The 11,640-nt window shown below is 41.3% G+C and overlaps 1 protein-coding gene across 1 annotated transcript; it reads left to right on the plus strand.

Annotated features, from left to right (window-relative positions):
* The first annotated feature begins 9,413 nt into the window (after positions 1-9,413).
* Positions 9,414-11,417, plus strand: LOC143131847 (polymeric immunoglobulin receptor-like). Its single transcript, XM_076291448.1, has 4 exons — positions 9,414-9,491; positions 9,771-10,067; positions 10,223-10,534; positions 10,856-11,417. The coding sequence occupies exons 1-4, from the start codon at positions 9,419-9,421 to the stop codon at positions 11,158-11,160; spliced, it is 987 nt and encodes a 328-aa protein (XP_076147563.1). The 5' UTR covers positions 9,414-9,418; the 3' UTR covers positions 11,161-11,417.
* The last annotated feature ends 223 nt before the right edge of the window (positions 11,418-11,640 follow it).

Genomic DNA, 11,640 nt, shown 5'->3' on the forward strand with positions numbered 1-11,640 from the left:
TAATGGAAATGAAATATATGACGATCGAAAACTCATGAAAATGCACAATCTGGACATTTTATCTGGACATTTTATCATAACTCGGTTGCCGCTTTGGGTCGAATCAGTGACGCATGCACGTCAGGTCAAAACCAGGCCATTTTCGTGGGTCTATCACTAGGTGGCAGTCTCACCAGGTCTCGCTGATCACTTTACACAAAAAGTTTACACAAGTAAGTAACAGGCAACACTTCATATTTCATGAAAGACGTTACTGTACTGTATATCTCCATTTCTAGAAAAAAAAACAGCGATTTTGATGAAAACTAGCAACTGTTTAGCTTGGGATTTCTCAGGAACAGAGGCGTGTAGAAATACACGGTTTGCACCCACCGAGAGCTTAAAGTCTCACATTTTAAACGAGCCATTGTATGTGTTCATAGCTATAATACAGAATATGCTGTGGCTGTACAAAAATCATCAACAATGGTGTAGATTGCTGGCACTCTAGGACAAAGCTCCCGAAAACAGCTGGCATTCAATGAGTTAATATGATTAATTGTTTTAGATGCCTGAAACTATTTTTTTAATATCTTGAAGACATGAGCCAGTCTCCCCAACCTAAACTAAAGACTGTTAAAGTTATGTTCATCAAAAAACAAGAAGATGAACCAGAATACTTCAATACACCATTACCCACAAATCCCTCGGATGACTCCATCTACTCAAATACTCCATTACCCACAAACCCCTCTGATGTTACCATGTGTTCTAATACTACATTACCCACAAATCCCTCAGATGATTGTACATACGGTAATGTCCACTGACTCATACAGCCTAGACTGCACTTTGCACTCAGCACGTTTGTGCTGCACTGAGCCAACAAGCTGCATGTTTTGTTGTTTTTATTTTTATTTTAAAGGGAGCTGCACCACCTTCTAGACATATATATATATGTCCAAGTGTACCAAACCACAGGCACAAACCACAGGCACAAAACACAAAATAACTTTATGGGGTATCTCACAAACAAAGTTTAAATCTCCTATTTGAAAAGCAAAATAACTTTTTTTTGCAAAGAAAATGATCTTAGTCAGGAGCCTAGCAATACAAAGCACATTGCCTATTCCTATATAAGATTATCAAATCCCATGAGGGATCAGCTGTCTTACTAGGGTTGGTTCATGCTATGGTGACATCTGGTGGACAAAAGGGGAATTTCCACACCTTTCTGTTTTGTTGTTTGTTGTTTTTGCATTACTGTATTGTCATTTAGTCATTCAGGTTCATCTTTATGTGAATTCCAAAAAAGTGAAACCAAGCTGGAGCAGGTGGGAGTAAGTGTTCTAGAATGTTGCCTCATCTCATGTTCCACCTTTCCACGTTGCCACTATAACTAGAGAAGTATTTCCATGGAGAAAATGGGAAGTGTGATTGCTCATCATTGCTACAGTCCATATTGAGTAATACGTACACTGGTTTAGAACATGCATTGTCCGGGAATTGAACAACTAACAATTGTTTATGCAGGATGACTAATCCAGGGGCAGAGTGGAACACTAAATATTACCGGGAGATTTCAAGCTCGAGCGGCATCTCCATACCGGGAACAAAAATTATATAAAACAAATGGAATTCGTACAGTTGGAGTAGATATTTTGGATTAACTATAGTAGTTTTCTACCATGTTGTATCAATAGGGTAAGTCTAATTGGATTGTAATTGTATCACAGAAGAGAGATGTGATAAGTGTTAATTTCTGGTGAGAATGAATGACAATCTGACATGATGTGAGCTAACTAAATAGCTAGAAGAAACTAGACTTTTTCCAGATTGCCAATAGGCTTGCTCGACTGCTGTTCCCGCAGTCTTCACACTCTGAGTTTTTCTTTTCTTTTCTCATGTCTGGATCGTTCTGCTTGACCTTTTAGTATAAGTATATATATACTCATTTGATCCCGTGAGGGAAATTTGGTCTCTGCATTTATCCCAATTCGTGAATTAGTGAAACACACAGCACACAGTGAACACACACTGAGGTGAAACACACACTAATCCCGGAGCAGTGAGCTGCCTGCATCAACAGCGGCGCTCGGGGAGCAGTGAGGGGATAGGTGCCTTGCTCAAGGGCACTTCAGCCGTGCACTTCAGTGAGGGGTTAGGTGCCATGCTCAAGGGCACCTCAGCCGTGCCTACCGGTTCGAACCGGCAACCCTCCGGTAACAGGTCCGAAGCACTAACCAGTAGGCCACGGCTGCCCCCATCTCCTCAACAAACTAAATAAAACTCTCGCTAACTTGACGCAAGAGGGAGAAAGGGCCTTGATAAATTTGTGAATGCCTACACAATGTGGTTAGTGATAGTGTATAGCGCGCTCTGGCTCGGTAGCCTGCATGTCAGGTCATCGTAGTCGTTTCCACGGCCGCGGGGAGGGGGAGGGGCCGCGGGGAGTGAAAAGTGAAGTGCTGCAGTCGCACTGGTGCTGGCTGCTGGAGAGCACGGCAAAGAAAATATTCAAACAGCAATAGCATGCGCTTTTTGAGATCCCATCACAGCAATCAGCCTGGCCCGAAAAAGCCGCCGGGAATCCTCCCGAATCTCCCGATTACCAGCCCGCTACTGGAATAATCATTCTGCCACCATTGCTGTTTGTAACAGTGAATTAGTTTGCATTTTATGTATGAAAAATATAACTCAGTGGAGTGTAAGATTGTCCATGTTGCTGGTTTGGTTACCAGCTAACAATGCTACTGTAAGCTAATTCAGAAGACTTCAAGGCCATCATGGATATAGAATATATGAAAAAAACAAAGGATGGAGGCAGCAAAGCTAGAGGAGCTACTGTATCTCAGCTGGGCAAGGGCACAGTAAATTTGTATGCTGTTCAAAATGTTAGCAAACATACGACGGAGTATTAGGGCCACACATGAAGGAAATTTTTTTTTTGCCATGACGAGATTAAACTCGACATGTCGACTTTAAAGTCACCATGTCAACATTAAACTTGACATTTCGAGAATAAAGTTGAAATATAATATCGACTTTAATCTCGATGTATCGACTTTAATGTCGCCATGTCGACATTAAACTCAACATTTCGAGAATAAAGTTGAAATATCATGTCGACTTTAATCTCGACGTGACGACATTAAACTCAACATTTTGAGAATAAAGTTAGTTTGGAGAGAGAACGACCGCTCGGGACGATTGAAAGGGAGGACGAATTAAACAATGCAACAAGTGCAACAATGATTCAGAGTGTTCGAGTGCAACAATGATTAGACATAGGCCTATATCATGTGGACAAAACAGAACATATTAACCTAGCCTACGTTGCTCAGCCAAATACTTTGCTGTTAGGTCCTTATTATGGAGTTAGGCGATAAATGCGATGGTCAAAAGTAGCCTAAACGTCATATCGGTTTATTTATTGTAGGCCTATTATTAAAGTGTTGTTTTTCATCTAAAGGTTCAACTTCATGCTTATGCACTAGAGGCATACTAGGCGCTCTCCCCAATCCTAGACTTTCACGTTGCTTGTTTGTAATGAATGCAAAACAGCCTATTGCTGAATGTCTATGGAGGGACGAATGAAGCTATCCTCCCGACCACCCCATGTAGGCTAGTAGCCTACATGCACACATATGCACACAAAGTGGATAAAAAAGTGCATGCACACATATTCTCTCACGGGATCAAAATAGTATATATGCTTAGGCTATGTGTTTCTAGCCTCCTATACGTATTGCAGGTGAGACATGGAAAAGCAGTTTTAGAAAAATGAGTTTTGCCATGTTATCCTATGGAGAGTGACGGCCTGTGGGTCATGAAGGGCAGTTATTTGGATGTGCAGTGGCCTTAACCACGTAAAACAGAGTGAAATAACAGTTTGTATAGAAACATTATATCATTGGATACATATATTTTTCTAGCTATTTAGCCTAAACGGCATATAGTGCATGGTATTTCCATAACTGCGAGACAGCACTTCACGATGACGGCAATGAGTAGTTAACAGACAAGACGCAATCTATCTGAATATCTGCAATCTAGCAATCTGAAATAACACCTATTTGAAGCCCTTTTTTTATGTAACATATTGTATATTAGTGTAGGCTACATAGCTTAAACTGTGTAGGCTATGTTTAAACAGTAGGGCCTATTGCGAGTTTAATGTCAGCATGTCGACTTTAATGTCGACACGTTGAGATTAAAGTAGATATGATATTTCAACTTTATTCTCGAAATGTCGAGTTTAATGTCGACGTGGCGACTTTAAAGTCGAAACGTCGAGATTAAAGTCGACATTACATTTCAACTTTATTCTCGAAATGTCGAGTTTAATGTCGACATGTCGACTTTAAAGTCAGCATGTCGAGTTTAATCTCGCCATGGCAAAAATATTTTTTTTCTTCATGTGTGGCCCTAATACTCCGTCGTACAAACAAGAGAGAGAGAGAGATTTAATCTACAGGATAGAGAAGAGATAAACAGGAAGTGAGTGGGAGAGAGGAAGTGCGATTGGGAAATGACTCGAGTTAAACTCAAACCCAGGTCACCAAGGGGGCCTGCAGGTTTATATATACATTAAACATAAAAAAGCTCTGAAAAATACCTAAAACAAAAAACCTTGAGCTTCTCTCTCTCTCTCTCTCTCTCTCTCTCATAGTATATTTATCAAAATACCACAGAGAAAGACATGGAATGTGAAAACAAGTCTTGAATGAGATATACCATCTGGCATGAAACATAAACTATATGCAAATTAAAAGCAGACGCCTCACTACCTCTCTCTAATAATAATAATAATACATACATACATTGTATTTATGTATGCCTTTCTTGGCACTCAAGGACACCATATACAGGGATACATAAAACATTTAAAAAGCAGCAGCTCTCTCTCTTTCTCTCCTAAACCCAGTGTGCTTGGGCAGTAGGGGATTGAGAACAGAACAGAGTGTGTGAGATTGCATAAGCAGCATAAAAAGAGAGGTGTTGCATCTGTCTCTGTCCACCTCTCTGCTGTCTCGCCCCATCACTAAGCAACAGAGACAACAGAGGGGTGGCCATGACAACACTGAGGAGGCAGAGAGGGTGACATGATCACACCGATTAGGGGGGGGGGGGGGCCCTCTTGTATCTGCATTTCAGCCGCAATTTATCACACAAAAACCTTATCATTATCACACCACTGACTCCCAAACATGTCACTGTTGTGCAATATTCGTGGAAAAACAAACACTTGTGCTAGTCTCACGCTGATTTAAATGTGGCCTTACACTCTAAAAAATAAATGGGTCTTCAGAGTGATGCCACATAAGAACCTCTTTTAATGCTTCAAAGACCCGAAGGCGATAGTTTTTTGAAAGAATGGATACATGGGTATGGAAATAGAAAGAAAGGTGCTTCCAACATGAAAACCCTTTCACTTGTAAAGGTTCAACACAAAGCCATGGTTCTTTATGGAACCATAGATATAAGTATAAGTATATGTACTCTTTTGATCCCGTGAGGGAAATTTGGTCTCTGCATTTAATCCAATGCTTGAATTAGTGAAACACACACAGCACACAGTGAGGTGAAGCACGCACTAATCCCAGTGCAGTGAGCTGCCTGCTACAACAGCGGCACTCGGGGAGCAGTGAGGGGTTAGATGCCTTGCTCAAGGGCACTTCAGCCGCGGCCCACTGGTCGGGGCTCGAACCGGCAACCCTCCGGTTACAAGTCCAGAGTGCTAACCAGTAGGCCCCATATCACCCGGAGAGAAGAAATGCTCTTTTCTGATTGGCTGGTGGGGTGGCTTTTAATTCTGAATAACGGGACACCTATGAAGTAGATGTGGTAAAAAAAGTTTAATCGCCGTTCCGTATTAATGCTTATGAATGGTAGCTACTGTATAACAACGATAGTAGGACGACGGTTGAGCCTGGAGGCAGGCTTCGCAACAATGGAATCAACTGTAAACAAGCTAACTGTCCATGCTATCGCTGATATAGGGCCAATGGAAGTTGTACAACACGCTGAACTAGCGAGCTTCTTTTTAAACAGAACCTTCCTTTGCTTTACAGTGGCAACCGGGTGATAAGCAGGATAATGGCCTTCGAGGTGTGTCCAGTTATACGGAATTAATGGACTCCGGCGGAGGCAACTCGGCTGCGCGTCGGGGAGTTTTTTGCCCCTCGCCCTCGTCCGTTAATTCCGTATAATAGGACACCTTGGCGGCAGTTATCCCTTACATATAGTGATTAGAATAATCATTTAAACACCTTTATATGGAACAGTGTGCCTTCCACGGCACACCTCCCCCCTCCCCCACGTCCCCCCAACATTCTAAATAAATTTTATGTACACATACTATGACATCCTTTTTCATGTACAATTTGTATGGTGCATTACATTGTCAGATTAATCAAACTATGTCTCACTTAAATTTGATAAAAAAATGTCCCCTCCTCCGCTTTTGGTGCTTCCCTACTTTCTAGCTGCAGTGCAGCTGCAGTGCAATAAGTAGATGCCACATATTGGGTCTTGACATTATTCACATGAATCCCTAGAAATGGAATATTCATGTTGTTTTTTCCAATTTTAGTTGTGCAGATGTATAATCCATCTTATACACACCCATTGAAGCAACAAAGAAAATGCAAAAAAGAGACTTTTGTGTAATTATTCCATATTTTGTGTAGTCATTATCAGATATCAATCATTATCAATATCAGAGACCCTGACGTACAATCCAATTTTTCAGGTGGCTAATGTGCTTTCCTCAAAAAGTAGGTTCTAGTGATAATTCATGCCAATTTTGGTGCTTGTATCACAAAGTGAACGATTGTCCTGGAATATGGACTTAACCTGCCGCACTATGAGCACCATGCAATGATCTTCTATATTGTACTACTTAAATTGGATGAAATTGGATCGTCATTGATCTATGTGTGCCTTTGCACAGCCTCGCCTGCATGCACAGAATCTGTTGGCATAGAAGACGACTGGCTAAATCGTGATTAAATCCGGATAGCATCATAACCACGTTGTGCAAATTTGTTCAAAACTGTGAACACCCCTGTCACCTACGACCACAAATAGAATGTAAATCTGTGGGAAATACTGTACGGTCTATCAGAGATGGGCTGCATCCCGTTCTCATCCCTAAGGTCTAAGCCCTGAAGACATAACTGACATCCACTAATAAGTGATCAGGTTGTAAGGGTTGCGAGTTCAAAATGCTATAACCTGTTGAGGAGTGAATAATTTTCCTGGTTCCTTCTAGAATTCTACTCAAACAATCTATAGTTCTATAGTTCTTTACATAGTCTGGGGAAAATCTCTGAGCGCGATTGGCACATCATAGTGCAGAACTTTCGCAAACATTCTAATAACATATTTTGAGAGGCTGTACGTTCTCGCTGTACGTTCTCAAAATGCTACAACAAACTGCAAACACGTAGTCCTGGTTGTTCAACACCATTGGGTTTATTTGTCTACAACACACTGCAAACACATAGTCCTGGTTGTTCAGACTCCACAACATTTGCAAGGTACAAAATACTTTTTTGACTTGTTTTTTTTTAACTTCCTAATCAGTCAGTCAGTCAGAGAACAAGTGAGAGAGGAAGAAAAAGAAGACAGAGAAAAAAAACAAGAAAAAGGGTCAGACACACACACACACACACACACGATGTTCAGTGCTCTGGACTACGGCGTACAGCTTAAGGCTACTTTTCAAGGAATACCAGAAAGAGAAGAAAAACAGAAGAGCAGAGAGGAGAGGAGAGGTCACAACTCTGAGTGAGCAAGAGGGTGACTGCGGAGGGAGGAGGCCAGACTAGCCTCAATTTAGCCGCTAAAATTAGCCAATCAGGGATGGCCACTCAGCCGCTAAACGACCCGTCTGACCTCTGCAGCCACCTCTCCTTTCCTACGAGTCTGCAACAAGTGCTTTGAGAACCTGGGAAGCGTTTGTGCGTGTATGCGTGCTTGTATGCGTGCGTGTGTGTAATAGGTTTGTAGTTAGCATGTGTTTTAGTGTTTAGTACTGCCTTTCAGGGAATGTGTGTGTGTGTGTGTGTGTGTGTGAGATAAGTGCTTCGGGAGCTCAGGCCAGTGCTGCTCAGGGCGGGTCACTGCTTGGAGAAGAACTCCTTGCTCTTGGCGACGTCTGGGATGATGGTGTCACTGCCAGGCTTCCAACCGGCTGGGCACACTGAGGATGACAGAGGCAGCAGCGTTAGAACAGACACACACACACACACACACACACACACACACACACACACACTGTATACTCTATCTATCTATCTATCTATCTATCTATCTATCTATCTACCTCAGAGTGTTACCTTTCATTTGAGACCAGGATTATGCTTCTACACCAAGAGGTTGCCACACAGTAAGCCTTTTATTGTCAGTATGCATTTTGGGAACCCAAAAGTCCTATGGGGAGTTTCCATAGGGCATTTTACAAAAACGCATGAGCATGCCTTGCCAATAATGGTCCAAGCACTCATTTTTTATTCTATATTGATCTACTTTTGCACACAGCTTCACAAGACCTGGTGCTAGGGCTCAGTTGTGTTTCTAAGTCATCTCAAATGACCTAGAGGGCTGAAATGTGGTCAGTTCAGAGGTACTTGTTATCCGGCAGAAATATAAAACAGTATTCTAGCCTCTGTACCTCTGTGCCAGTACTTCCCACAGCTATTCTGATTGTTCCCTAAGAAACTACAAGGTCACAGCTTTGTAAAGAGACCAAGCATTTGATGGTAGGCCAAACTAGGTGGGAACAGTGACCTCTGAAGTAGGCACAGTGCAATTTCGAGGGGGAAAAGTCTAAAAATGCCCATCCCATATATTTGTTCTCTCTATATGGGTTAGAGATTAATCTACCATAATTTGCTATAGGAGTTGTGGTTGTGTTGTCATTGCGCACACAGTGAAGAAGAGTCATGGGTAATTACTGTCTTCAGTGTTTGCTGTAGGAGTTGTGGTTGTGTTGCCATTGCGCACACAGTGAAGAGTCATGAGTCACTTTCTGCAAAAAAGACTGAGTGGACATATATTGACAAGGGAATATACATCTGTCATTGCCAGTTCAGAGTAAATAAACCCCTTACTGAAAATATAATGAGGAACTTGAACTGCAAGTGTGATTGCTCAAGACAATGTAGGCTGCACAATCTGCTGTGTTAGCAGTTATCATACCAATTTATTTGCTTTTTACTGAAAATGAAGGAGAGAACTTGAATAAAAAAAAATGCAATTGCTCAATATTTTGAGCTGCAGAGACGTATGCAAAATATGCTGATCAAGCAAAAACAGAGGGGGAAAAAAACATAGGAAAGAATTATTGCGTAACCCCTCCAGACAGGACACCATATAAACGTCCCGGGTCCTCATTTCACTCCCAGAGAGCTGCTGACTCCCCTTCGTTACCATGCCAGAGATCCAGTCTCCTCTCCAGGTCCCTCTGAAGCATCTTCTGCTTCTCATTCTCTGCCTGATTCCTGGTAAGGAAAACAAACTTATCACAATATTATTGTGTCTCTTAATATGTCTTAAATTATGCTTAAATCAATATGAGTATATGTGTTAAATCATTATTAATAATTATTATATAACTATATATCTTTACTCTTTACTCTGATGTCATGGGTTTTAAATTTAAGATGAATGCTGTAAATATGAATGCTGCAAAGTGTATGATGTTGAAAATGTATATTGTTATTATTGATATTATTATTATTATTATTATTATTATTATGATTTTCTCTTGACCTCAATGGTAGATTCCAGTGGTCAGGACATGGTCAGCTATGGTTACATTGGTGAGAGAACAGACATCTCCTGTCAATATCCGCCCAAGTTGGCATCCAAAACCAAAGACTTCTGTAAAGTCTGTGAGCGCGGGCTCTGTAACGTCATCGCCACCGGGCCGGGCCAGCGCTTTGGTTTCCAAGACAACAGGTCAGACAAGCTCGCCACCCTGACCCTGAGGAGAGTGGCAGACGGGGACAGTGGCGTTTACAAGTGCGGTTTCTCCACAGATGGAGACCGAGTCGACATTAAGACAATACAGTTTTGGGGTGAGTCATTTCATATATCATGATATCTATCATTATGTATACTGATTCTGTACACTTTATAAGGAGTTTCTATATAAATATATATCTCTGTTGCTGTTTCTATATTTTTTATGTACATATTCTCACTGGTGATTTAATCTCTTTTTTACAAAAAGAACTGTCAAATATTGGTTATGAAGGCGGAGAGGTTACGTTCAGGTGCACGTATGCCCAGGGTTTTCAGACGAAGGCCAAATACTTCTACAAAAAGGGCACTGCATCCCCGAACACCCTCATTGAGACCAAGGCAGGTCAAACCAGCCAGGTGGACGGGCGTGTCTCGCTTCAAGACCACACCAACGCCCGGGTCTTCACTGTCACCCTGCAGGAACTGACCGCACAGGACTCTGGGAAGTACAGCTGCGGAATGATAAGAGGTCAAAATGAACCTGATCATCTCTCTGAACGCAGGCTGGCCGTTAAAAGCGGTGAGTTTCAATTGACGGTAATTGTATGATAATGTTTGTGCATTCAGTGTTTCATGTTCTTTAATTTGTTTCATGTTTTTTTGTCTTGTTTTTTATTTGGTTATCATCTAAAAACATAGAAAGAGAGAGAGAGAGAGAGAGAGAGAGAGAGAGAGAGAGAGAGAGAGAGAGAGAGAGCAGATTGATTAATTGATTGAACTGGTTATATGGTTGGAAGATTGACAGCAAATAGTGTGTTAGGAAACGATGGGTGAAGTTATGTTTGTCTCTGCCTCATTATGTGATGCGGTATTATATGTATGATGCATTTGTGATTTGCAGTGACCACTGTAAGTGGACACTTGGGGGGCCTTCTGAAGATTGCGTGCCCATATCAGAACGAGGAGGAATCGAGAGGCACCAAGCGTTTCTGCAGAGGAAAAGATCCGGTCAAGTGCCTGCAGGAAGGGTCAGTCGATGGTGACCGATTCACTTTGAATGACAACACTTCTGCTACTGAGGGAGTCTTCACTGTGACCATCAAGGACCTGAGAGCAGAGGATGCTGGGATATACTGGTGTGTGGAGTTTGGAGAGGCAGGACCTGAGTTCACTTCTGCTGTCAATCTCGAAGTGTACACAAAATGATTATTTTCCTAACGCGTATCTTTACAGTACATTTCTGATGCCAGTCAACTCTGTTTCCTTTAGTTTACTTTCACATTTTTTTTAAACAATAGGATGAGCAAAATGTTTGTGGCACTTCAACTGCAAATACATTACTTAAAGTTTTTTTGTAAATGGTCAATAAGATAGAATGTAATACTAACAATGGATTTTTGTTTGTTGTGTCATATCCATACCTTTTTTTATATTGCTGCTTTGATACCTCTGCCTATTTTGATGTACATCAAAACAAAAATATTTGACTTTTTACAAAAAAAATAAAGCCAACAGCTAACGCATTAATCCAAAATGTGTGTTTTTATTTGAACATCATACACAAGAATGTGGGACATTACACATGTATGAACATACTGAAGTAAAAGGGACCATGTGAATCATAGACTGTATTTATAGAATATACATACTGTAATATAATGTGCAAAAATATTTCTATATATACGG

Source organism: Alosa pseudoharengus, unplaced genomic scaffold (genome assembly GCF_046254945.1).
Source record: "Alosa pseudoharengus isolate Yale_2024_CS ecotype anadromous, Long Island Sound unplaced genomic scaffold, YU_APseudo_1.1 YU_APseudo_1.1_scf_1, whole genome shotgun sequence".
Taxonomy (NCBI): Eukaryota; Metazoa; Chordata; class Actinopteri; order Clupeiformes; family Clupeidae; genus Alosa; species Alosa pseudoharengus.